General features: G+C 53.0%; 1 protein-coding gene across 1 annotated transcript in view; it reads right to left on the reverse strand.

Annotated features, from left to right (window-relative positions):
- Nucleotides 1-27,959, reverse strand: part of PRKCA (protein kinase C alpha) — a 381,700-nt gene that overhangs the window by 33,043 nt on the left and 320,698 nt on the right. Inside the window, exons 9-13 of the mRNA XM_029927074.1 lie at nt 24,103-24,240; nt 22,887-23,060; nt 19,960-20,051; nt 17,613-17,675; nt 16,341-16,479 (exon numbers count right to left, since the gene is read on the reverse strand). Of these exons, the coding sequence (XP_029782934.1) occupies nt 16,341-16,479; nt 17,613-17,675; nt 19,960-20,051; nt 22,887-23,060; nt 24,103-24,240 (606 nt within the window). The remainder of the gene's footprint in view (nt 1-16,340; nt 16,480-17,612; nt 17,676-19,959; nt 20,052-22,886; nt 23,061-24,102; nt 24,241-27,959) is intronic.

Here is a 27,959-nt window from a genome sequence, read left to right on the forward strand (position 1 = left end):
ATTTCATCTGTTTCTTTTTTAACTTTTAAAACTACTGGTGGCTAGGGGGCGCCTGGTGGGCTCAGTGGGTCGAGCATGGGCCTCTTGATCTTGGGGTCGTGAGTTTGAATCCCATGTTGGGTGTAGAGATTACTTAAACAAATAAATAAATCTTTAGGGCAAACAAAATGAAACACAAATATGGCTGCCACACGCGGTTTCACCTGCATGTTATTTCTGCCAGACGGTGCTGGTCTACACCGCCTCACGGGCTCCTAGAACCCACTCTGGGTCCTGGGCTCTTACTGGCCCAGGGAGTCAGCTTTGGGCTGCGCACCAGGCTCAGAGACCACAGAATGGATGGCGAGGCTCTTCGGTTCCTGTCCCCACTGGGGAGCAAGTGGGTCTGGGATGTGTGGGCCGACGGAGGCTCGCGGCCAAGCCTGGAGGGGGCTGAGATGGCAGTTTGGTTTCCCACAGCAGAGAGCCTCACAAAAGAGAGGCTGCCTTGGCAGCTCTCCCTTCAGCACATGGGGGGGTGGTGGGTGGCCTGTGGCTTCAAAGACAGACCCCCAACAGGGCCGCTGTCACTTGGCTTTACTGCTATTTGTCATGATGATCATTTTCCTTACACGTACAGGAGCCAATTGCCTGGGGGGGATGTCAGGATGTCACAAATGGCTGCCTGTCTTGTACAAGTAAGACACGAATGAGCTTCCTTCCAGCCTGGGCATAGGACCAGGACCGGGACCGGGACGGGGGTGGGGCAGGGGGGGGGGTGCTTCTTGTCTCCGACCAGGCCAGAGGCCACAGCTGCTGGAAGCGTATTGCTCTGAAGCCACCCACCCTTCCACCCTCTGCCAGGACTACGTGCTCAACGGCCTCTCAGAGGATGGGGCTTCACCAGTTTTTGGGGGGCAGCCGTGGTGAGGTGTTAGGTGCTGCTGGCAACAGCAACCACGGCCGTAAGCAGCAGCACCGTCGCCACACTCACTACGCGCTGGGTTCCTTAGCTGTTAGTGCATTTATTTTTTATGTTTTTTATTTATTTTTGAGAGACAGAGAGAGAGAGAGCACAAGCAGGGAGGGTCAGAGAGAGAGGGAGACACAGAATCCGAAGACAGGCTCCAGGCTCTGAGCTAGCTGTCAGCACAGAGCCCAACACAGGGCCCGAACCCACGAACCGTGAGATCATGACCTGAGCTGAAGTCGGCCGCTTAACAGACTGAGCCACCCAGGCGCCCCCAGCTCTGTTAGCACGTTTAGCCCTCATGAGACTTTTAGGAGGTGGGAGCCCCCCAGGTCAAAGATGAGGAGGGAGGGAGCGGAGGCAGCCCCAGGGCACTCGGCAAGCAAGCAGCAATGCCGAGACTTGAACTCTGGTCTCCACACTTCTGACCCTTTTTCCAAACTGGAGATCAGCCCATGACCCAGCGTGGTTTCCTAGACTGCGATGGTGGGAACTGGCCCCCACAGGGGTTCAGATGCCTCACAGGGTCCCAGCTGTCCAGACGGTCACCTGGCTCAGGCACGCAGGCCCTGGAGACTTTGTCGTAAGGGGCCCGATGAGATCGCAACACAAGTCCAAGAAGACTCAGCTCCCATTCCCGGCTGCGCCCTGACTGGACTCGAGTTCTCATTTCCACACCGCGTTCACTCGCCGCCCCTCCCGAACCTACTCTAATAAGTGGCCTGACCGCAGAAGGCTCTCTCCAGGCCGCCGGCACAACACAGCAGTGGCCTTTATGCATAAAACACGCTTGAGGCCTTTTACTGTCTCAGGGAAACAAAAATATCTCTTCCTTTTATCAAAAATAAAAATACTTCAGGGCTGTCTGGGTGGTGCAGTCAATTGAGTGTCCGACTTTTGGTTTTGGCTCAGGTCACGATCTTGCAGTTTGTGGGATCGAGCCCTGTGTCGGGCTCTGCGGTGTTGGGATTTGTTCTCTCCCTCTCTCTCTGCCCCTCCCTTGCCTTGTTCTTTCTGAAAATAAAAAAACATTTAAAATTTTTAAAATTTTTAAATATTTATTTTAGAGAGAAAGAGAGAAAGACAGAACACGAATGGGGGAAGGGCAGAGAGAGAGGGAGATACAGAATCCAAAGCAGGTTCCAGGCTCTGAGCTGTCAGCACAGAGCCTGATGCAGGGCTCGAACTCATGAACCGCGAGATCATGACCTGAGCCGAAGCCAAACACCCAACCGACTGAGTCACTCAGGCGCCGCCCCTAAAAATATTTTAACGAAAATATTATGCTTGTTTTGAAAAACATCGTAGGTTCCCAAGGGTAGACCACATGGTCAAAAACAGCGACAGGTCACAGTGGTACCATTTGGGAAAGAAGAGAAGTCGGATTGTCTTCTGGGGGTTCTGTCCTGACAGCGGGGGCCGTGAGCTCCTGAACCGTCTCCTCCACACCCTCCTCTGGGGCCCACAGACCGGGCCACACAGCTCCCGGAATCCTGGCCACGTCTTGCTGAGACTGCTTCTCCGTCCCCACTCAACCCTGAGTCCTCCCCAGCAGGGACCGGGCCGTCCTCCTGCGCACTGGCACCCTGCCCTTCACCACGAAACCACCCCGAAGCTTGTGCCAGAGAAACAAGTGGATCTGGTCCAAGCCCAAACTGTGGGCACTGCTGACCTTTTAAGTGCAAAATCAAAAGGGCCTGTAGGAGTGCGGGGTTGCTAACGCTGTGGGGAGCGTCCTGGTGCTTTGCTAGTGTCCTCAGGGTTCTTTCTGAGAAGGAACCTGAGTAGCTAAGTGGCTTGCGTGAAGGTCACTGGGCTTGTTAGCGACACGGTCTCCTGATTGTGTCTGCTTCCTGCAGCGCCAGGCTTGGGCCAGAGCCGGAGAAAGAGAAAAGTCTTCATGGTGGGTAAGGGCGAGGCACCCCCCTACCTCAGCCAAACGCCGTCTGGGTGGCACATACAAGCCCAGACTGCCAACAGCCACTGCGCAGGGAGCACACGGTGAGGGGAACGCTCAGAACCTTCTGGGGACCAGCTCTGCCATGTGGGAGCTGTGTGACTTTGGACAAGTTGCTTGGCCTCTCTGAGGTTCCATTTCCTCAGCTGTGATATTGATTGGAAACCTAGCACCCACTGGGTGAGAATGCGGTAGGGGATAAAATCGCATTTTGCATAATAAAATGTGTTTATTATAGGCGGGTTGAATATATTAAATGGCTCTTTAATGCCTAACATTGGAAATAAGAAATGGGCAAGCAGGCGAAAATGAACCAAGGCAGTCAGGTGAACCCAGCTCAGAGGAGGACAAAGGAAATGTTCTGCTGAGAGATGGTATGCGTCCTGCGTGTTAAACACCCCGAAATAATTGCTGGCACCTGGCAATTCTCATCAAGACTGAACCTTCCATTCATTCTATCTGCAAATATCAGCTTCCTATGGGCTGGACAGTGCTCTAGGAATGGGGTACATAAATAAATAAGATTTTTAAATCCCCTTCTCGTGCAATTAAATTAATTTTTAACGGAGCAGCAAAACTTCAGGTTTCTCTTTTTTTTCATTCACACACCCGCCCCACTTCCTCCTCCCCTCACTCCTGCTGTTTATGGCTAATTGCACGTTTCTTGGGCTGGGCACTCGGCTAGGCACAGGGATTAGGACTCTTACTAGGGAGACACAGACACGAAAATGGATACATAAAACTAAAATGTCATACCTTATATCAGGGATCTTAGCAAGTCACATGAGAAACACCTGCTATGTTTGAAAGCTTCGGACAAAATGCATTATATAAGGATAAAAGAGAATGGCCACAAGATGAAAATAACAGGTCTGGAGTCGAAAGTATATACTTTCTATTTAGACAGAAATTGTGGCTCCATCTAGGATTGGAGAGAACAGAAACTGACTTCTCGAATGGCAACAAAAGTACAATCTATTCATAGTACCCACGTCTTCTCCAACCCTGATGGTTCATTTATGGGAACAGAGAGCGAACAGCAGGACAACTGAAGTTCTGCTCCCCCAAAAGGTCAGAAGAGGAACGACTGGCACTAAAATGGTTTGTAAGGATTAACGCCGGCTTTGAAGAGCATCTCCTACAAAAGGCATAAAGGAAGGAAGGAAAAAAAGATGGAGGGAGGGAGAAGCAAAGCCTGGAGGGAGATGGAGCCTGGTGATTACAGACCTCGTTCCCAGGTCTATCCCTGACTTTCATTTGGCAGAGAAAGGCCAGAGGCTATCTGTCTTTTAATTAATAAAAAAATTTTAAAGTTTTTAAATTATTGGGGCACCTGAGCGGCTCAGTTGGTTAAGCATCTGACTTTGGCTCAGGTCATGATCTCGCGATTTATGAGTTCGAGCCCCACGTCTGGCTCTGTGCTGACACTCAAAGCCTAGAGCCTGCTTTGGATTCTGTGTCTCTTCTTCTCTCTGCCCCTCCCCTGCTCATGCTCTCTCTGTCTCTCTCAAAATAAATAAACATTAAAGATTTTAAATTATTTTTTAATGTTTATTTTTTTGGGGGGAGGGAGGGCAACGAAAGAGGGGGGAGAAAGAATCCCAAAGCAGGCTGCACTGTCAGCACAGAGCCTGATGCGGGAGGCGGGGGGCGCAAACTCATGAACCATGAGACCATGACCTGAGCCGAAATCAAGAGTTGGATGCTTAACCAACAGAGCCACCCAGGTGCCCCCAAGTAATACATTTTTAAAAGTCTTAGGGTCACAGCAGAACTGAGGGGATCGTGCCGAGTTCCCACACGTTCCAGCCCCGCTTGTGCAGTCTTCTCCCATGAACATCCTTCACCCCAATGGTGTGTTCGTTACAACTTATAAACTACATTGTTGCATTATTCTCATCCAGAGATTAGCTGGGGTTCACGCTTGGCATTGTACACCCACGGGTTTTGGGGAACGGATCATGACGTGTACCGACCACTGTGGTAGCTACAGAATCTCACTGCCCTCGGCATCCTCCGTGCGGCCTCCTTCTCCACTAACTACTCTTGTTTCTGACTGTCTCCACACAGCTGCCTTCTCCATTACATCCTAGAGGCAGAACCACAGAGCACGCAGCCTTTTCAGAGTGGCTTCTGTCACGTAGCGAGACTCACTGAAGGTTCCTGTGGGTCTTTTCACGGCTGGACAGTTCACTTCTTTTTAGGGCTGAATAATAGTCCATCACGTAGCTGCATCACGGTTTAGTGGCCCGTTCACCTGCAGAGGACGCCTTGGCCGCCTCCAAGTTTTGGCAGTTGTGGATGAAGCGGCTGCAAACGTCCGTGTGCAGGCTTCGTGCGGACCTACATTTGCATTTCACCTGGGTAAATGCTGAGGCACGTGACCGCTGGATTTATGGTAAAGACCATGTTTAGCTTTGTCAGAAACCACGGACTGTCTTCCAAAGCGGCCTGGCTGATGCTGAGGGAGCCGCAAGTAAAATTCTGAAAGAAGTGCCTACCTTTCCAGGCTGCAAAAAAAAAAAAAAAAGGCCCCCTGCACCTGGCATTTCTCTGCCTCTGGGATGTGCGCTCCAGAGCTGTGGCAGGTGATCTGTGACCCTCGGGGCAGGCATTAGTGCTGAATTACATGTGGGAAAGGGTTTCAAGTCCTTGTGATTCTCCCCAGGAAGGCTAATCTCCTGCTTGGGCTAATCTCTCTCTAGCTCCTCGGTAATGCGTGCTGGTCACGGAAGAAATGGGCACGGAGACAGTGAAACGGGTCTGGGAAAACATCCTCCTGATTGACTTGGTTACAAGACCTCTTCAGCACAATGTCGATAATCCCTTGTTACGCTGAAGACATCAAACGCCTCTTGAGACACTCCCCTCCCAACCTGATGTTTTTAAGAATCTTCTTGACAGTGAGATACATCCTGTTACTAACAGTAATAGAGGTCACATCGGAATCTGAGCTACCCCTGAGCATAGTCCTTAGGCCGCGTCATGCTGGGCACTGCTGTTCACCCCTGGGGAAGTTGGGGCACAAGCAAGCTCCAGGGCAGCGAGGCACGGTGGGAGCACAGCGGAGCCTGGACTCAGCCTGGCTCTTACGTTTCCGCTGTCCCGGTGACCCCTCTGCAAGCAGGAGCTGGGAAGAGGACAAGGTCATCTAAGACACTGCCTCTGACCTTGAGACCTCCATTCATTCCAGCCTGTTTTGCTTGAAAAGAGAGACGATGACATTGACCGTGACTATATAAAATACTTGGTTGACAACATGATTTACCTGGCTAAACGCAGGAACTCCGTAGTGGCCTAGGACAGGTCTGTCTCTAACATTTGGGGGATGCCAGGGGACCCCGGGACACGAGTGACTAAGACCCACACACCAAACCAAGGTCTGAATACGTGTTTCTCTCCTGGCGCCTTGACTAACATACCTTCCTGTGTCAGTCAGCTCAGGCTGCTGGAACAGAACACCGCAGACTGAGTGCCTGAAACCACATTTGTTCATTTTCTCATAGGTCTGCAGGCTGCAAGTCCAAGATCATGGTGTCTGCGGCACGGTGGCTCTCACGGAAACTTCTCCTCCTGGCTACAGCTAGCCTCCTTCTCCGCGTGTCCCATCCAGCCCTTCCTCTCTGATGGAGTGCTTCTGCTGTGTCTTAGTCTTCCTGTAAGGACACCAGTCCTATCGGCTCAGTGCCCCCCTCTAAGGACCTCATTTGACCTTGAATACATCCGTAAAGGCCCAATATCTCTGCATACAGTCATGTGGGGGGTTCGGGAGCTACATGGATTTTGTGGGGATATAAGCCAGTCCATAATGCTCCTCAACCACCTGGAGGGGCAGGTTGGACCCGTTAGATTCCACCCACTTCTCTTCTGCATCCTTTATCACATCGATGAAGACCCTGTGCACCTGACCTGCACATCCAAGCTGTGTCCTACTGTCCCTTGCACACGGCCACCACTGAGGTCTCCACTGGACACAAGAGTCAGGGCAGTGTCCCTAGGAAGAATGGATCCTAGAGAGAGGCCCATGGAGGTTGTAGAAGGGAGTTCCCAGGCCCCCACGGGCATGCCCCTCAAGCCCTCTGACACCTCTAACCCTATGAGGAGCCCTAAGGCTGGAGGAGGGCCAGGGAAGAGCCCTCTGAAGTTGGGGGTGGCAACCTCCAGCCCGTGGGTGACTCTGGCCTGCTCCCATTTGTGTTCGACCTGCTTGTGAGCAAATGTAAAATGAAAAAATAAAAAAGTGAAAAAGACCATCAGCCTCTTGGCAAGAACAGTTCCATTTTGCTTCTTGGTAAAATCTAAAATACAGATGAGCTCAAAGCCCAGAACACTTACTCTCCAGCCCTTAATGGAAGAGGTCTGCTGATCTCAGCTCTAGAACACAGGGTGGGGGCCCCTCTTGCCTGGGTCCTCAGCACCTTTGAGAGTTGTTCTTTCTGGGTGCTGTGTTGAGGAGCCTTCCGGTGGCCGACACAGGGCTGGAAGCCAGGTGCCTCGGGAACCGGCCGGTGACCCCTCCCATCCTGTGTGCTGCCCACAGGGTGACAACGCCACCCCTCCCCCACAGCAGACAGAGAGCTAACATCACCTCCCTTGGAACTGAGGCTGGCTCTGGGACTTGCTCTGACTTACAGGATGTAGTTGAAGTGACACAGTTAAGCCCCAGGTACAGCTTCAGGGGACTGATGGCTTCTGTTTTTGGCTTCTTGGGAACCAGCCACCGTGCAGAGAAGCTCTGGACAAACTACCGGATGGTGACAGACCTCGTGGAAAGACGGACCACACACAGGAGAACTCATGGGGCCTTGGCCAATAGCCAAGAGCTCAAGGCCATCATGGGTCCTCCGGGGCCACAGGGCCATGGCAGCCAAGGCCCCCAGAAGCCAGGAGGAGTCTGCCCTGCCAAGTCCTGCCTGAGGTTCCGACCCACAGAACCACAGTATTAATGTGGTTATTGTTCTGACCCATTCAGTCGGGGGGCAGTGATGCAGCAATGGATAATTGAAACAACCGTCAAATCACAGGCAAAAAAACGCACGGAGGGTTTCTGCTGAGGGGTCCAGGGCAAAACTGACAAAATCTTCAAAGCCATACATTGAGGATGATGCTGTGATTATCCCCGTTTTACAGATGTCACCCCATGTTCTTAAAAGAGCAGAACTACAGCCAGAGTTCACAACACAGCGATGCAGAAAAAGCCACTGAAATCAACTAGGAAGCTTCCCTTCAGGGGTGGATGGTCTGTGTGGGGCCAAAACATAGGAAAATGGACTCAGTCCAGAATTGAATGTATCGTCACCTGCCCGCTGGTCTCCCTTCAAGGGGTTCTCAAACTGTCACGGCACCCCTTCACTGGTCTGCCTCAGGGCAGTGGACGGGTGTGGCTGGTGCTGGGGAATTGGACAAGATGGAGAGTCCGGCGCCCACTCGGGACCCTCCCTTCCTCTGGTCTCCTCTGAACAGGGAGCTGTTCCAAATGTTCACTGTGTATCCGAACAAAATAACTGCTTGTGCAGTAAAAGAATGACCTGGGAATTAGGAGTCAATCTTGCGGCCGTGGGAGCTTTGAGTTGGGATAAAAGATCTTCCAGAACGGAGAGGTCTCACCGTCTGGGGGTCTTTCTAGAGGTGTTTGGTGACAGGGCAGGAAGTGACAGGCTGAGGGCGGAACCTGGCCACTGATGGTGTCAGGGCAGCCGATCTGCCCGCCCCCCCTGCCCCACCCCCGCCACTCGCCATCTAGGAGGCTCGGGCGGGTCACCTGCCCTCTCCCTGTCCCCTTTTCCTTGTCTGTAAGACTGGGATGACGCCACCCGCCTGGGAGGCCTTGTATGAGGTTCCAGGGACAACGGACACACGTGCACAGTACGGAAGAGGGCTGGCCCATCAAGGTTGGTCACCGCTCTCAAGATACGCGCCCCTCCATCGCAAAGTAAGAGGCGAAGTAAGAGGTCGGAAGTCTCTCACCCGTTTTTACAGGATGTAAACAGATGCCCGAGGGGACGCAGCCACAGCACGTGGGGAGTAAGAGCTCCGAGCACTACTGGGCTCTGCAAACAAGTCTGGGGACCGTGAGGGCAGCTGCTGTGCAGTGACGGAACAAGGCACTCGCAGGGCACCCCTGCGCTGATCCCTGGAGATAATGTCACTGCAAGGGGCAGCAGACCGGCCCTGGGCTCAAAGCCCAGGTCTGCCCTGAATGGGGGCCGTGGGGAAAAATGACTGCATCCCTTTGCACCTTGGGTTTGTCATCTGGGAAACCGAGCCACTGCCACCAACCTTGCAGAGCTGACTTAATGATCAGATAAGACAGAGTGAGCGAGGCCCTCTGCCTTGAGCCCAGCTAACTCAGAGGAGCTGTTTTATCTCTGGAGGGAGAACTAGAAGGAAGTCAGGACGAAGGGTGGGACCCACAGGGGCCTTGGGGACCAGGGTGTCACAGAGGGGACTGAGTGCTCCAGAGAGCAGGGCTACGCCGATAAAACTGCGAGGCCAGGTGAGCTAAGAGACAGGCTGCAGGCAGACGATCGCATATATGAGATAATATGACCAGCAGAATCCCTGGAATGGATCCAAGGAGAGTCACACAATTTAGTGAAGAACCGCCCAAGGGAAAGCCTGGCCTTGGCTCTTTAAATATTTCTTGGAGGGAAGGCGGCTGCTTCATTTTCTCTGGCAAAGCCGGAGGCATCAGACCGTGACCTTGCACAGAGGGACGCAGGCCTCCGAAAGCAAGCAAGCCGCCCTTTGGCTCCACATTCTCCTTTAATGAAGCAGTTTCTCGGCTCGCCCACGCCACTGTGGCGCAGGGCTGGGGGTATCGAGGTGCCGACCCTGGATGGAGCCCTGGCCGGTGCCAGCTGGCTGCTCTTTCTCTCTCTCACTCCCCCAACTGGGCTAGGGCTAATTTACTGCCTGGCTGCGTGCACCTTGTGAATTTTTTCTCATTTAACCACCAGATCCCGTTTTATTCTCCATCGCATTCTATAACCCTTTCCCCAAAGGCATGTCTGCCAGGGTGTGGATGTTCTGGCACTTTGGGCGGTCCGGGGAACTCAGATGGTGACCCACCATTTCGGACGCTCGGGGCCCCCAGCGCTCCAGCTCTTGTGGGTAGATGAGGGCTGTGGCTGTCCCCTGCCTCCCATCTCATGCCCCTAGCCTCACCCTGCCGGCAGCCTTGGGAATCACCCAACCATGTGCCACGGAGTTCCTGACCTCTCAGTCCCACAGCCTCAGCTCCGCTCTGCGGCCGGGCGTGCTCCTGCTCAGCAAGGACACGGGCCAGCTCACTGCACCTGCTCATCCCAGACTCCTCCACCCATCGGGTGTGGCTCCGGGCCCCAGGCTAGGGCTCTGCAGCAAAGAAGACACAGCGATTATGCCCTGGGGAGCTGGGCAGGCGAGACAGATCTACACACATGGGGACTTGCTATAGTCTCTTTGAGTGTGGGAGGGGAGCAGGGAGGCGGCGGGAGTGCTGGATGGGGGCCGGAGGTCTGCAGGGTTCAACAGAGTCACCAGGAAAGATGGCCTCCTTGAGGTGACGTCTGAGCTGAGGTGCAAGAGGAAGCCACGTGGACAGGGAAGGGAGAAGGAATGAAAGAGTGAAAGCTCTTGGGAGAGTCTGGGGAATTTGGGGAGTGGTAAGGCAGCCAGGGCAGCTGGTCTGGGGAGATAGGGGTGAGGGGTGGAGGGTGAGGCGAGATGAGGCTAGGGAGGGAAGAGGTGGGGACAACAAAGGGGCCTGGGCCACTGTGAGGATCTCGGCTTCTTCAAGATGCCTGATTCCGACACGAGCCCCCCTCCTCAGCCCTTGAGGTGATGTCCTGCCCCTCTGTCACTTCCCTGCCCCCCCAAACCTCGTCTCCATTCCCCTGTTCTGACAGACGCTGCTCTCCGCCTCGATCACCTGTTCCCACTGCCTGCTCAGTCACCTCAGGGGACTCGCACAGGCGCCTGGCCTCACCTGGAAGGGGCCTGGCCTAGACCGACCCCTGTTCCCCGGCACCTGCCGGGCAGTTACTGCGCATGGGTCACTGGCTGTCCCCATTGAGCCGACCAGGGCACCTCCCACCCCTAGGTCCCCACCCCACCCTTCCCGGTGAGGATGATCTCTTCATTCTTCCTCCCTCCTGCTTCCGTGTCCCATTCCTTCCTGACCTGTGGGGGTTCTCTCTCTCTCTCCCCCTACCCCTCCATATCTTTGTTTTTCCTCTCCGGGCATTTTCCCTCTGGTCTAGAAACATGCTCAGCCTTATCAATGCTTCCTGTATCTCAATTCCCTGGGAGGGACTGTCCATCCACCTTCCCCGGATCATTTATCATATGTTTCCCCTCCCCCCACCCCCCCCACCGCCACAGTTCCAGACAGGCTGCTGGTGCCCCCCCCTCCACTTGGGGTCACCTGATTTCTGCTTTGTCATCATCACATGCTCTTAGGTAGGGCTGGGTCCCTGCAGCCAGATTGCCTCCCCCTGGCACCCTTGACCGCTGCAGTCCCTGGCCATCTCTGGTGGCTGTCATAGGCAGTACTGGGCTGGCCTTCCCGTAGGGACAGAAGAGGAAGGCAGGGCCCCCTAGGATGGGTCTCTGGCTCCCTGACCTCATCCTGCCCCCCAGCCCTCACGGGAGTCTGCACATCTGCCTGTGGCCGGCTGGGCTGTAGGCCGGCTAGTGTGCCCACAGACTGCTCCCCCGTCCCCTCGGCCGCGTGGGGGGCGCCACCGCTCTTGCGGAGGGGAACACTGTCTCATCCACATTTCTTGCCCTACGGCTCTCCTGGGCTGCCGTGGCCCATTTCGAACTGCCTCCAGCTCCAGGCCCCCTCTCGGGTCCCCGCTGGCTCCCTTTCCCTGCTGAGCATGCCAGGTGCCCAGCAGACACTCTGAATATCTGGCTGTTAAGGGGTCTGCCCGGCAGTAACAGTGGCCCTGTGCCCCTGAGTCACTGGCTGGAGGCAGAGAGAGCGTGACTCAGGCCCCCGATCCCAGGGGGACGAGGAGTGCCCACCTTCCCCTATAAGACGTCACACGTGTTGTACAATATAGTCACACTCATTGTTAGCTGGGGGGGGTTTCTCTGCTCTCTGGAGGGGGGTGGAAAGAACACCAGGGCTCTAGGGTCAGAAGGTCTCAGGTCCCAATCCTTCCTCAGCCTGTTATCAGCTGGGGTGTGGCCTTGGGCGGGTCACTTAACCTCTGCTCACGGATGAAATGTGACAAAGCACAAGACGTGCGAGGAGGGCTTGGTACAGAGGAGGCTGTCACTACATCATGGGTCACACTCTGCCCCCTGCCCCGAGAGGGTTCCGCGTGGCACGGCACCGCACGGGCACTCGGAGGCCCTCCAGCCAGCGGCAGGCCCCTCCCCTCTGCCGCCTCTGTCTTCCAGGAAACAGTGAGCAATGCTCCTGTGCACAGTCTGCCTGGGGGGGGGGGGGGGGGGTCCTGACCCTGCGGCGGGATTTCACTCTCAGATGGGGCATTAAATCCAGATGCAGCTTCTGTGTGCCCTTCCCAGGGACCAGCGCTGACCCCGAAGAATCCTTTCTATGTCAAAGCCAAGTGTACCCGTCACGTCAGGCCCGGGAATCATTGTGTCTGATTAGCGCCCCTGTTGTGGGTTCTCAACTCAACGCCAGGAGTCCTATCTGTTAGTGACATTTTCTGCCTTAGCGCATCTTCACTGGTGAAGGAGATGCCACATTACTAATCCATTTTAAGGGTTTTGAACAAACAGTCATAAATATTTAAGCCTCCGCTTTGCCTATTAAGGAAAATGCCATCGACGATAATTATTTCTGCCTCTGCCTGACAGAAAGATTTACACAGACGACAGGATGATACTAACCTCTGAGCAAAATTCCAAAACCTTGAACCCAGGTGGTCTTCCTCCTCACCACAATTATTCCTATGGCCGAATGTGCCAAACTCCTGGGCCCGTAGCGGGGAGATGCCAGCAAAAGGTAAGACAGGCTGTGATTATGGCTGAGTGAGCTCCCAAAGCGCTGCAGCTTATTTTTCCATGAAAGCCAACTAGGAGCTAAACACGAATCTTGGTGTCTGTCTGTGCGAGGCTCACGTCTTGCGCACCGTAGAGCCCGTCGGATGCAAGACACTGGGGCGCCCTGCGTGGCACAGTGAGTGTGCGGAGCGCCCTCTGCAGCCGTGAACCACCCAGGATCCGAGCAGCCGTTTGATGAGGCGGGCAGGACAACTGGGAGCCCGAGGGCGAAGCGCGCTTCTCAGTAACGTGGGCTCGGACCCTTACTCACTGCCTTGGGCACCTCGTCCCAAACATGCTGCGGGGACCACCTGAGGGAGGCTGTGCAGAAGACTGTAAGAGGCTCACAGCACAATGTGGCGGATGAGTCAGGTGGACAATGACCGCGGCAGGGCCACCTCATCTCAGGCCAGACAGCACTCAAGACTACCGATGACCTCATGAGGTATGCGTTATTACCCCCACTTCACAGGTGAGAGAACTGAGGCACAGGGCGCTTAAGCAACTTGCCTAGGTGGTAGAGGCGAACTCAAATATGAGGACTGCAGTTCTAGAAAGGGCTCAGATGAAAAAGCCTATCTCCAAAGACTGCATGCCGTATAACTCCACCACGTGAAATTCTCTTTGTAAAAAATTTTTTAGCATTTATTTAATTTTTGAGAGGGAGAGAAAGAGTGCAAGTGGGGGAGGGGTAGAGGGAGAGGGAGACACAGAATCCAAAGCAGACTCTAGGCTCTGAGCTGTCAGCATAGAGCCCGACATGGGGCTTGAACTCACAAACTGTGAGATCATGACCTGAGCCGAAGTTGGATGCTTAACCGACTGAGCCACCCAGGCGCCCCTGTCATGTGACATTCTTGAAATAACAAAGTGACAGAATGGAAAATTGGTAAATGGTTGCTTACCAAGTGGGGGGCAGGGATGGGGACTGGAGGGGGAGGGGATGAGGTGGGCGTGGCTATGAAAGGCTGCCAGGAAGGGATGGAACCCTACTGTTTCCTGACTGTGGTGTTGGAGAACAGAATCTACACATGTGATCACGGTGCACAGAACTAAATATACACACAAATGAGTACAAGTTCTAAAAGACAAAAAACCCTGAAGTTACCAAGATACGTTCTAGAAGCATGTTTACATCTACTTGGAGGAGGAAAGTGGGACTTTATCAAATACAGTTAGATGAGACTCCCTCATGATGGGTGTGGCAGGAGGCGCCGAGGCCCCTTCCCCAAAGGCAGGTGCATATGAACCCGGGAATCTGTGCATATGTTAATTTTACTTGGTTAAAAGGACTTTGCAGGTGCGATTAAGGATCCTGAGACAGAGGGATGAGCCTGGGTTATTTGGGTAAGCCCCATGTAATCACAAAGGTCCTTAGCAGAGGGAGGGCTGTGGGTTGGGGTCATAAAAGACAGAGATGATAAGGCGCAAATGCCATGCAGAGGCTGGAAAAAGGCAAGGCAGCAGGACTCTCTCCCCGCAATCCCCCACCCAGAGCTTCTGGAGGGAGTTTAGCCTCGCCGATGACTTGGCTTTGACCCTGTGAGACAGATTCTGGACTTCCGACCCCCAGAGCCGTAAGGTAATAAATTTGCATTGTTTGAATCCAGTGCCTGCAGGACTAGTCTTTGTAGCAGCAATAGGACACTAATATGATGGAGAACATTAGGGGAAAGAAAAGATGACACATCATTGGGACGCTGCTTCTCTGCGGGAGGCTGTCATCCCTGGCGGTACCAGACGGCTGAGGTGTTACTGAACACGGGAGGCTTTCTGTTGGATCACGGAGTCTGGGTCTTAATGGAGATGAAGTTCCAACCACCTTCCTGCCTAAAGCACTGCCATCCCCGGTCCCCACGCTCTCAGAGTAGCTGGTGGGTGTTACACGGAGCAGGCAGAGAAAGTGTCAGGGTAAGCACCGCATCAGGAATGATCTCCCTACTTTCCATGTTTGAAAAATATGCCTCTTCAAGTGCATGTCATGCCTGGAGACCGTGATGTAGGAGTTCTTTGGGTGGGCGGGGGAGGGGAAACCCCACTAAGTTATGTATCAAGATAACATATCACCTTTGTGGTTGAGAATTTAAGTTTCTAAGCCAGTGTTCTGAGTCTATGTTTCCACACGGTTTGGGCATATAACAAACAAGCTCTTAACAAAATTAGCTTCCCTTTTGGAATGCTTGCTACCACTGAGGGTCTGTTGGGTGCAGAACATTGTATTTGGCATTTCTATCCTCAGAGCGATTCTACAAGCAGGATCTTAATATCTCTAACTTCTAACACTGTGGAAACAGGGGTGCCGGGAGTTTAAGCGTCCTGCCTGCGTTCCCGCGGCCTGTAGAGAAGAGGGTCGGGACTGAAGCATGCATTGGTCTGATTCCTACGCGCATGTCTTTTTCTTTTTTAATTTTTAGAATGTTTTTATTTATTATGGAGACAGAGAAACAGAGCACAAGCGGGGGAGGGGGGGGCAGACAGAGAGGGAGACACAGAATCCAAAGCAGGCTCCAGGCCCTGAGCTGTCAGCACAGATCCCAACACGGGGCTCAAACTCGTGAACTGTAAGATCATGACCTGAGCTGAAGTCGGACGCTTAACCGACTGAGCCGCCCAGGCACCCCCAGGCGTGTCTTTTTCTCCACACCTACTGCCTCTAAGATAAACACTTGGGGGCAACAGGTTAAATAATGCCACACAAGCTGCCAACAGCTAGCGGGCGAGCTCTACAGGAGGGAAGGAGGACTGAACTTGGTCACTTTCTAGCACGCTGCAGCTCAGCTAAGGAGAAGCTGTTGCCTCCACAGGGCTGTGTGGGGAGAAAGCTGGCGACACAGTGACCCAGGGTTACAGGCCACCCAATGGCCGGCATGTAGAAGATTCACAGCAGGAAGAAAAGCACTCAGTATGTGTCATAACAAAGATGAAGCAACGCGGCCACGGCTGCGAACACGTTATCTCGGAACCACGCCCTCTACGACCACACCGGGATGTTCTTCCTGGATAATCACCACGATCAATCCCAGGGTGTCATTTAGAGAACCAGTCACTCGGATTTCACCAAAAAGCCAGCAGTGGAACCACCTTCCGACCCAGGTTTCCCATGCAGAACGTTTTTACGAGCCAGATTCCCCCTCTCTCTGCCCAACGGTGGAGCTTAAATTGTTCTGACCGTGACCGTGTAAGAAATCGATTTCGTTTACCACGCAGTCAGCCCCGAAGTGCACATAGCACGGCTCCACGAAACAAGACCTAGCCCTACTGTGTGGTGAGCCCTCCTACGTGATTTCTATTTGCTCTACTCTAGCTTAGTCCATTTTGTGCTCACTGACTCTGTAATTCACCAATGATTCTTTGCCGCAGCGAAGCGGTTGGTTGGTTTTGCTCTTTGAAAGATCTGGTCTAGAAAACAAGGCCGGCCGGGGTCCCTACCTCTGGGGCAATGTAATCTGGAGTCCCACAGAAGGTCCTGGTGGTGACTCCTTCCATCATGTGCTCTTTGCACATCCCGAAGTCGGCAATCTTGATGTGCCCTTCCGAGTCCAGCATGACGTTATCCAACTTCAGGTCCCTGCAAGGAAGCAGGAGAGCATCAGTGTCCTTTCCGGATAGCAGGCGGTTTGCTCCAGATCTCGTGAGACCAAAGGATAGCTGACCAGCTACCACCTCAGTGGCCCATTAACTATGGTCCTGGGAGGGCTGGGACAAGGAAATAACTCTTTCTTTCTGTCTTTCTTTCTCTGTTTCTGTCTCTTTCCTTCCTTCCTTTCTTCCTTCCTTTGTCTCCAAAGCCTCATGTAGTGCTTAGGACACAGTAGGTAGTTAATAATTGCATACCGAATCAATGACCGAATGGTTTGAGTATTTTTTCTTTTTTTAGAGAGAGAGAGAGAGACAGAGTGTAAATGGGGGAGGGGCAGAGAGAGAGGGAGACACAGAATTCAAAGCAGGCTCCACGCTCTGAGCTGTCAGCACAGAGCCTGATGCAGGGCTCAAACCCGTGAACTGTGAGATCACGACTGGAGCCGAAGTCGGACACTTAACCAACTGAGCCACCCGGGCGCCCCAAATGACCAAAGATTGGACAAGTGATCCCCAACCTTGGCTGAGCATGATTCTAATGTAGCAGGTCTGGGCAGATCTCAGTCGGTTGATTTACTCATGTCCCACTCGGCAGGTGCCTGGTACACAGCCAGGCTTGCAAACAGGTTTAGAACAACCTCACTGGGCCACAGGTGTGTCCCTTCCATACCGCCCAGAGCCATATGTCCTTTTACTCTTCACTTAACACTGGGATTCTTCCTTCTTTGGCATCAGACTCTCGCTGTAGGTAACAACCTAAAGAATTTAATTCAGTGGCTTTCTTTCCCCAGCTCCCCATGTTCCCCTCCTGCCGAGCATCTATAACAGAAACTCGGTTTCCATTGCTCCCTGACTGACCTCTGTTCCAAAAAAAGACAGAGGAAGGAGCTGCCAGGGGAGAGGAAAAAGCATGTTTTCTTGTGGGAAGCAGAAGCGAGATATAAAATCTTTTGAGGTCTGGAAATCAGAAAGTGGCTCTGATTTGCCCGAAGGCTGCCGACAAAGGCGGGTCCCAGCAGGTCTCTGTTACCTCGGTGGGTCCCAACTCTGTGTCTTAAGTCCCCACCGCAGAATTAGATGCACACGGAGGTGTAGGGCTCCGGGCAGGGCCTCAACACGCACCTGTAAATGATTCCTCTTTTATGAAGAAAGAACAATCCGATGGAGATCTCTGCCGCATAAAATCTGCAAAAGGAAATGCGTGTCAGGTCTCTGGTTTGCTCCTTGGATTTCTGAATGTTTCGTACCCTCCAGTTCAGGCGTCATCGAGGTACTAGAATGTTCTAAGATCCCCGGGACGCTCAGAGATCAGCATCGCCGTACATGACTAACTCTCTGCCCTTCCCGCTGCCATTTCATCACTAACGTCCCCAAGGCATTTTACAGCAACCAAGTCAATGAGACCGGTTTCTTACCTGGCCGGAAGCCGGTACGTCTTATCTGAGGCCCGGGGACAGCTAATTGACTGCTTCAACGAAATTTCGAATATGATCTTTTAAAGAGTGGCTGCTAGACTGTTTTGTGTCAGGACTAAGGTAGCGTGGAGAAAACTGCCATTTTCCTAGTCGTAGATGGTGCCCAGTGAGGCACCCTGGAGCTGGTGAATACACCCCCCATCCTCGCCCCAAGTGGTGGGGTAAATGGGACACACACCGTGATTCACGCTTGAGTTTGCCCTTTTAAATAATTCATAATAAACTCAGAGTAAATGCTGAAAGAGGTCCTTAAAATTTGCAGGGCGTTTAGGAATCTTTGAAGTCTGAGAAACCACAAGACGGCGCCTGTGCAGACATCACACCCAGGAGGCTTAAAATGAACACCATGCGTGAGCTGAGCGCATCCTCTCTAATGAGGAGGACCAAACTCTTACTGGGGGTGGGGGTGGGAGCACCCCTAAGATCTGGCAGGAGAAGGGCGGGATGGAGGAGGGAAGGGAGACAGGATTCTAGGCGACTTTTACATCTTCTTTCATGCTTTTCTGTGTTTTGTCAATAAAAACTTTCCAGGAACTCAAATACAATGCTAAGGGCACCAGACGGGACGCCCTGACGTTACCTCGTAACCTAAGGCCCCTATTCTGCTACTTGCTTTTTCCAGCTCTGGGTTATCAAGGTCCACTTTACAACCCAAGCATTGCAACGCTTTTTAAGTGCCAGAATGAGAGAAGGTCAAGACAGGCATTTCTGAAAACTGACAAGCACAGAAACAAACAAACAAAAAAATCCCCCTTCACATTTTTTTAAGCTTGTTACTGAAGAATTCCCTCTCCTGCCTTCAGTTCATCTCCCCTAAGACAGATCAACCAACCTGCATAGGCCAAACATCCTTTAGATTTAGCTTGTAGATTGAACGTGGGCCAGAATCCAATGAACGTTTGCTAACGTGATTAATCAGGGCACGAGCCCATTCCACGTCCTCGCGGAGGGAAATGATAGCTCTTTGTATAGACGTGCTTCTGCTGAGTGTCCTGTGACCTCCCGGCCCCTGGAAACTGGTCTGATCTTTCAGGTATCAAAGTCCCCCCTTTGATGGGCAGTTCCCTGTCTTCCCCTGCAGCCTGTGTCTCTCCCCTACGCTGCTGACTCCCGCGGCCCTGAGCTCCCGATTCTCCCCCAAATCCTCTCCTCCGTGGTGGCTTCCCCTTCCCGAACCAAAGATGAGGAATCACCCGCAGAGGTTTCTCTGTCCTACACCCAGTTCTTCTTTTCTTCCTTCAGACTCTTTCTCAAAGACCCTTCCCCCTCTTTGGATCCAATGTCAAGACCCAACTAAAGCTCCACTGTTTCTCCTCTACACAGATTTTCACCAACCCCCACTCTCCCTCCCTCCTTCCTTCTGCTCTTGGTTGGGGTGGGGGGTTCTGTGAAAACTTAGCCTGATGGTATCAAGCCCCGCAGAAGCCCCCCAACAGCCTTCCATGGTCCCCAGGCAGGTCCTCCCCCAGGTTCATCATCCGGAGCTCCTTCGAGCCCCAATCTGAAGCCATCTTCTGCCCCACTGGCTTGGGCAAGAACATTCCCTGAAGATGTTTGTCCCTCACGCTCTTCTTTATCAGGTTTTGTGTGGTGTCCGTGCTGCCTCTAAAGTTGACGGCTCCACATTACAACTGGCAAGAGACTTCTCCTACTCCAGGTTGGGCAGTGGGTTCCCCAAGGGCAGAGAGAGCCTTTCACGCTCCCAGTGCCTGGCATTGTGAGTGTGCCATAACTGTTTATTCAATAATGAGTGGGTGACTCGATCAATGAGGGTGGAACTGGGTGACAGGGGGGACACACCAGCATCCCTAAGTTACCGGAAGTAGGATAAACCTCTCCTCTGGAAGCACGTAGACGGACCCAGCCAAGAAGTCTGCCCTGGGGAGGTTTCAGTGCTCAACTCCGAGGTGGGCAAAGCCCCACCCTCCATGCCTGAAGTAGCTTCAGTTCCCTTGTGCTGTCTAAACTATGGGACTTAAAAAAATAATACTCACACTGCTTGTGGTTCCTTAAATTTCCCGACTTGCTGAATGTGGTACATTAGGTCTCCGCCGTTGACGTATTCCATGACGAAGTACAGTCGATCCTGAGGACCAAGTTCAACACGTGAGGAGGGCTTCCTTCACTCTTTCTAGACTGTGCTTGGCCTTCTCATTCATTTGTAAACTGTGGGCTACACTGGCAGGGCTGCTCAGTGAAGCCTTTCAACATTTTTCTTCCCTGATAAAAAATACGTAAGGAACCCTACTGCACGAGGGCCTCGGGAAGGATGAAGTCATTATGTAACGGGAAATAATGGCTCTCTGTCAACACGTCTGCCCCCTTCTGGTTCCATATGCTCCCTGTTAGAGTGATAGCCTCCCACGCTCCTCCCCTCCTCCTGCACACGTAATACACGATTAACGGATGGGGTGAAGAGTCCATGTGGGCCAATTATTTACTTGTAACCGGTGTTTCAGGTCTGCAGTGTCTGGGGGCAAGCCACAGTGATGTAGTCATGTGTTTCACGGGATGCTTCTGAGAACTAATCCCATGAGCTGGCGTGGGCTCCTGAATCATGAACGCTCCGTGACACGGTGGGGGAGGGAACTATAAACGGAGAGGCTAACCAAATGTTCTTCTGCATCCATAACAGGCCCAAATATTGTTTTTTATTTTGTGTCACTGGCGTGCTGAGTGTCGTCCCCGTGGAGGGCGGGCATCACAGCACTCGATGAATCTGCGTATTTGTGAGGACACTGCGGCGGGGCGGAGGGAGAGGCCGGCGTGGCACAGCATGGTGCACCCAGGTGAGAGCTGACCCCGGCTCACGTCTACACATCACCACTGTCTCACGGAGGTTATGGAACATTCGAGGGCCGCACAGGGAGGGACAGAATGATGCAGCGGCTGCTGACAGCCAGGAATCAGCTCCAGAAGCTTCTAGCTCTAGCTTTCCTGATATGAATTTAAGTCCATCTTTATTTCCACGTTTTGTGGTTTTCTCGGTGTCCTGAGCAGGGGGACAGGACCCGGCCTGGGATGCGGGGACGTGGATCCCTCCCTGGCGCTGCCCGGGCACTGCTGGGAGATGAGGGCTGGCTGTGCCCCCAGCTCCAGGCTGGCATGTGGGGGCCAGTGCCAGGCTCCATAGCCCACTGCCCGCCCTGACACGGTGCAGATCCACTGGCGTTTTGAGATTCTAAAATCCAAGAGCACTGGGGGGTACCTCCCAAGAGAAACCTTAAGAAAGAAAGACATTTTCTGGCCAGAAGGAAGTTGAAAATAATTATATTCATAACAGTAACAATTATAGCCACTGATTACTGAGTCATATCCTAAAAAGGGCAGCCACAGAGGAGTAGAAAGCCTGTCTTGGGGAGTGCTGATGCCAAGGGGCCCATGTACCCCAATGTTCATAGCAGTGCTTTCAACAACAGCCAAATCATGGAAAGAGCCTAAATGTCCATCACCTGATGAATGGATCAAGAAGATGTGGTTTATATATACAATGGAATACTTCTTGGCAACCGGAAAGAAGGACATCCTGCCATTTGCAGCAACGTGGATGGAAAGGAAGGCATTATGCTGAGTGACTTAAGTCAGTCAGGAAAGGACAGATACCATGTTTTCACTCATATGTGGATCTTGGGACACTTAACAGAAGTCCATGGGGAAGGGAAAAAATAGATACAAACAGAGAAGGAGGGAGAGGGAGTTTGCAAACCATAAAAGACTCTTACATACAGAGAACAAACTGACGGTTGATGAGGAGGGTGGAGGAGAGGGGGAAATGGGTGATGGGCACTGAGGAGGACACTTGTTGGAATGAGCTCTGGGTGTTGTATGTAAGCCAATTTGACAATAAATTATACTAAAAAAAAAAAAAAAGAAAGCCTGTCTTTGGTGCCATCAAAAAGTCAGTAGTTTTTGTAGGGCATTTGTAAGCTCCACACCAGGGCCCTGGCCGCACAACTGGCTGACCAGTGCTTTGGAACTTGTTTAGTCCACTATTTAGTTTTATCGTAAGACAGGGTTGGGCAAACTTTCCGTAAAGGGCTAGACAGTAAATACTTTGGGTTCCACGTGTGTCCTCCAACTACTCAACTCTGCCTCCAAAGCATGAGTGCCACCGTGCATGATAGGGGAAATGAAGGAACGTGGCCGTGTTCCAAGAAAACAATTCGTGGGCACTGAAATGTGAATTTCATCTACTTTACACTTGTCACGGGGGCGCCTGGGTGGCTCAGTAGGTTAAGCTTCCGGCTTCAGCTCAGGTCATGATCTCATGGTTCGTGGGTTCAAGCCCCACATCGGGCCCTGTGCTGACAGCTCAGAGCCTGGAGCCTGTCTTCAGATTCTGTATCTCCCTCTCTCTCTGATCCTCCCCTGCTCGTGCTGTCTCTCTCAAAAATAAATAAAAAACATTAAAAAAATAGGCATGTCACAAAGTATCATTCTTTATGGGTTTTCCCCCCATCTCTAACCTTTCTTAGAGCTCACGGGCTGTACAAAACAGACCAGACGGTCAACCGTGCTGTGTGCAAGAAACGAGAATACGCTCTTTTAGGAGACCAGGTTTCCTCACGTTCCCCGTGCCTGGCAACTGATCAGGAGTCTTAAAAAGCCAGGACTATGAGTTGGGTTATTGGTTTTATATCCTTAGATCTCAGCACATTGCCTGATGTATCAAAAACCTTTGATACAAGTGTTTGCTGAATTCAGTAGAATTAATGCCAAGCCTCTCAGGAGGGCACATCCCAGAGAGACGACACCCCACATGTACTGTGGCGTAACAATGAAAGACTGTCCCCAGGTTATGCCTTTCTACAGCCTTCTCCCCGGGAGCAAGGTTGATGCAGATGCTCAGAGTCAGAGCACCCCGGTTCAGGGGCTGCACACGCGTGTGCCGGGCCTCAGGTCCGCGCTGCCGGGTCCTTACCACTGTCTGGAAGCAGGAGTGGAGCTGCGTCAGGAACGGCGGCTTGTCTAGCAAGGCCAGCACCCGCTTCTCCACCATGGTGCACTCCACGTCGTCATCCTGGATCACCACGTCCTTCTTCAAGATTTTGATGGCATACAGCTCTTCCGTCCCCTTCCGGTCAGCGAGCATCACCTGGGGGCAGACGGAAGGCAACCTGTCAGCTCTGAAGCCTGCGTCTGGTGCTGGGGGCTGGGGGCGGAGCCCGGTCAGGTGACCGCTCAGTCTGTTCTGGTTTGTGCAAATTTATAAACGTGTGATATAAACATATCCGTAAATTTCCACTGTGAGTGCGAATTTTGAACTATTGCATGTCAGTGTAGATTACATTCCTCCAGCGTCGTGTAATTTAGAAGCCGTTGAAGATTCGTACACTGTGTAGGCTACAGCCACACGATGGCGCTAGTGTGGCTGCTAAGAGCAATATATACAGGGTCCTGGGCGTTAGTCTCGAAGTGTGCACACTTTCAGGAGCATCCTTTGGGCAAAAGTGGGACTGACCTTTGTAAGCATCTCACGAGTCAGGAGCCGAGACAGAAAAAGGCAGGATGGAAATCACTTCCTGGATCTATCAGGAGCATTGGGGCCAGAGAAGCCAAATGTGGTCATATAGGTTGATCACTGAAGAAACCCAGTTCAGTATCTCTTACTACTTTCACTTACTACAAATCAACTTGTAACTTTTAGTTGTGAAAATTGTTCATTCAACTAACATTTTGGAGCACCTGCTTGTTCTCGACTCTGAAATGGTAACACACAGTGCACCTTCTGTAGCTTTTTTTTTTTTTTTAAAGTTTATTTATTTATTTTGAAAGGGAAGTTTATGTGTTTATTTTGAAAGGTGGGGAAGGGCGGAGAGAGAGGGAGAGAGGGAGAATCCCAGGCAGACTCTGCGCTGTCAGTGCAGGGCCCGATGCAGGGCTTGAACTCCTGAGCCGTGAAGATGGTAACCTGCCCCGAAGTTGGATGCTTACCCGACCGAGTCACCCAGGCGCCCCCTCTCTGTGGCTTTTCGGATACACTTGTTTTTAATGACACGAGGTGGGGGAACATCTGAGAAACATGTACCCAGAGCAGGGAAATCTCGAGGGCTGTTCTGGAAACCTCAGGGAGCCCAGGATGGATCCCAGCGTTCTCTGCAAAAGCCCCTCCGCCTCCCAGACCACTGACCTCTTACCTTTCCAAAACTCCCCTTCCCCAGCACCATGAGGAAATTGAAGTCTGTGAGTTTCACTCTGTCAAGGTTGTTGGAAGGCTGTCTTCTGTCTTCTGAAGGACTGATGACTTTGTTACCAGCAGGGCCGAGCTTGGCTTTCTAAACAACAAGCACACACGCACACACAGGTGAAAACAATGGGTCATTTTTCCCCCCGCAGGAAAGAGTGACAGGATGCATTTAATGAAGTTTGATGAGAGGTGGGAGGTGGAATGGGGCAAGAAATCACAGGGTGATGAAACATCCATTCAAAATTCAGTGGCTACAGACTTACCCTAAGGGCAACATTTGCAAAGTAGCAAAAAACAAAATTGCCCTTCCCTATCAAGAGATCACCCTCGACACAGGTTAAGAATCAAGTGGTGGGATTCTGCTGATCTTTGTTCTAGGATGTAAAAGTCAACTTCCGGGGGGAGGAGGGCAAGCGCTTCACAATGGCTAACATGATAAAGAGACTGCGCTGATGCTTTGCTTATTTGTAGACTTTCCAATTTAAGATTTATTTGCATAGAGGAAACTTGTATCCAAGGACAAAAAGGAGGATAGTGTCCCCTGGAGAGACACCTCTGAAATGGCAAGTGGTGCGGATGACTTATTGCTACTTTAAGAGGTACAGTAAGAAGAACATAGGGTGTGTGTGTGTGTGTGTGTGTGTGTGTTAAGTCAAGAGTTGACCTCAGGAAAAGAAATATGCACATGCATATGGTCTCACACAAAACACACAGCAGCCCCCTTTGAACCTCAACAACCTTGGCCAGTGACCTGGCCGGTAAGCTAGACTCCTGCTACCCAAAGGTGGAGAGACTGCACTCCGCCTGAAGATTCAGAGATTCAGGTCAAAGGTGGAGGAGAGAGAGGGCTCTGCAGAGAAGGATAGGCTAATGGGATCACATGCAAGGTCCCCACAGTCAGCAAAGAAGCCCGTGGAGAACCTCACGACAGACTCTGCATGTGGGACACCAGGCACGGACGTGTCAGCTGCCGAAAAGGCCGGGGTCCTGCAGTTTGGCTGAGCAGCCAAAGCCACAGCCCTGGGCCCAAGGGCAAAGCCTGTTGTACTGGCTACTTTCTCAACGATAAGGTGCACTGCACCCCATGTCCCCCCTCTCCCCACCCCCTCAGCCCAGGTGCAGGTGCACCCGCAGGCATCCTGGGTTTTACTGTGTGACCAAAACACGGCCAGCATCAGTTCTGAGCTCTTGGAGGAGGGAGATGTTTTCTTTAGCAGCAGAGATGGCTCCCCAGGAACCGCCCGGACTCCCCGCCAGAGCTACAGCAGCCCTTCATCCCACAGTTACTGAGCGAGCACCTCACGCCAGGCCCCGTGGACGGGGTTCTGCGAGAGCAGAGCGAGCCCCGGCCAGCCGTCTCCGGACCCCTAGTCCTCAACACAGTGCTTGGCACGGGCCGTGCGACTCTACCCGCTGGGTGAATAAGGAAACGAAGCCTGAAGGTATCCGTCAGATGCTGCGCTGTCAGAGGATGCTCTTCCTTGATAAAAAATCACGTGTGTAAAGGGATCGAACCTCACAGCTTGAGCATAGATGCTCGGATGGACTGAACACACTGGCTGAACCTGAGACATTAAGACCTGGGGGGGAAAGATGGCCCTGAAGTTGCCTCCAGGTTGTAAGTAGTTAACACAGTTGTGCTATGTACGCAGTGCCTGGTGGGAAGCAGATGTGAACCTGGGGGCTGCTGGAGACACCGACTCTCTTTAAAGACAAAACCTGCTCTGCAGCAATACGGAAGTTGGCCTCCCCTTTGATGGAGAATGGAAGGAATTTTTAGACAGACCTGTGAGAAAGAGCCAGGACGAGCTGCTAGGGTTACATCAGGACCCCTCTGCCCCCTTCAACTGCAGGACCAGCCCTATCCCTTGGGAGCCGGGGTGTAGGGGTGGTTCTGGGGGTCCCAAACCAACCAGTTGGACCACTCGCCGCTGACAAAATCCAAAGGCAGACAAATGAGTTGGAGGTGCAACAAGCAAGGAATTTATTAGTGAGGCCAGCACTGGGCAGACAGCAGACTAGCGTCTCAAAGACTGTCTGCAGGGTGCTGAACGTTTCCGGATTTGTGCGAGGAGAGTGTGGGGCAAAGGCCAGTGAGTACACGCAGGTGGGCAGTGAAGGTCAAGTTGATCACTGTCTTGGGGTCAATCGCGAGGGGTCTTGCTGGCTTGGGGCAGTCCTGATTGCTTGAGAGAGGGCAGTTTCGGTCCCGGTCACGGGAGGCTTTGCCCGCAGGGCCTGAGTTAAGAGAGAAGCTGGAAATAAGAACTTAGTCAGTTAGAAAGTACTGACTGAGGTCAACGGGGAGGTGGCTGACATCCTCTTTCACGCCTGACCTCGGCCCCAGGAATGGCTCCGAAGTCGATCAGCTCTCTGGTGTGTGTCCAAGTTCGAAATGAACAATTGGTAAGTTCACGTTGGAGAAGAGCATACCAGCTAAGCTACTCTGTTCTGTTCTTCTGATTTATGAGAAAGAAAAGGGGTTGTCAGGAAGAGGCACAGGAGACTAACTTCATGTTATCAGGTGCTTCATAGCAAGTTGCAGAAAGACCCTGGTACAGTGGACTCGGCGCTTGGAAGTGCCTGAAACCGTTGAAAGGTGTCCTCACTGGGGCGAGGCTGTGACCGAGCTGGCGCTGCCCAGGGCTGCCCGGCTTCCATCTGAACCCGGGGCGGGGGGCTGGGGGGTCTAACCAGAGCTTCCGGACTCCTGTGATTTCCTAGCATCCCTGCTCCTTCCTCCTTTGATGCTTCTGCACCACAGACTGTGTAAGCGGGACCCTGGGCTGATGCGGGGGCCGGCCTCAGAACGGACTCTGGGCTCTTTACCCACTGCCCTGTCTGGGAGCCATAACCGAGCAAAGACCCTGAGCTTTATCCTATGGCCTTAGTTCAGTGACAGGGACAAGACTTTCCCCAAGGGGATGTCCAGGCCACAAAAGCGTTTTTGCATCCGAGTACTTCTCAACCCAGCTGCAGGGGATCTCAGACCCTGATCTGAAGTCGATCCATGAGGTCTGGGAGGGACGCAGACAACGGGGTCCCCTGAAGCCGGGAGGTGAAGCCGGAGGGAGGAAGGACCCCGGCTTTGTGCCCCGCCAGGGCAGATTCCATTCTGGGGTCTCTCTGGCCAGAAGCAGAGCTGGGTGTCACGTGGCTGGTGGGGGAGGGGGCCAGGCCCTGCCACACTGACCGCGTTCACCATCAGAGGGCTGGCTAGAAAGCGGCCTGACCCGGAGGGCGAGAGGTGGATTTCTCCCCAGCTCGCGGCAGCCCTGAGATACGAGCTGCCACCCTAGAGTGACGCGTCTTCCACATCTCCCCTTGGGGACAGGCTTCCGGGGTCATTTCCACGCGGCCACCTGCACGCCCAGATGGCGTGGAGCGGTCTCCAAGGCAGGCAATCCCACGAGATCGAAAGCTCAGTGGTCTGGGCCTGACTTTGGCAAGTCCCTCTCTCAGCTGGGGTCTAATCAATGGCACAGTTGGCGGGGGGGGGGGGGGGGGGGGGGGGGGGGGGGGGGGGGGGGGGGGGAGCCGGAGAGCAGGGAAGGCAGAGGACCCCCCCCAGAGGGTGGGCGACGCAGCCTCTGCCTCCCGATTCCCATCCTTCACCACCTCCCGCCCCCTCACACTGCAGGAGCGCAGCCCTGCCTGCCCCAGCCTGTCCTGCGATGTCCCCCACCCCTTCCCAGGGCGACACGTCCCCTCCCTGCAAGGCCTCCTCGGACCTGTCCTCTCTCCCTGCAAGGCCTCCTGCGATTCTCCCTCATGGTGCCCTGCTCTTAACAGCTCGTGTGGCAACGT

Source organism: Suricata suricatta, chromosome 17 (genome assembly GCF_006229205.1).
Source record: "Suricata suricatta isolate VVHF042 chromosome 17, meerkat_22Aug2017_6uvM2_HiC, whole genome shotgun sequence".
Classification (NCBI taxonomy): Eukaryota; Metazoa; Chordata; class Mammalia; order Carnivora; family Herpestidae; genus Suricata; species Suricata suricatta.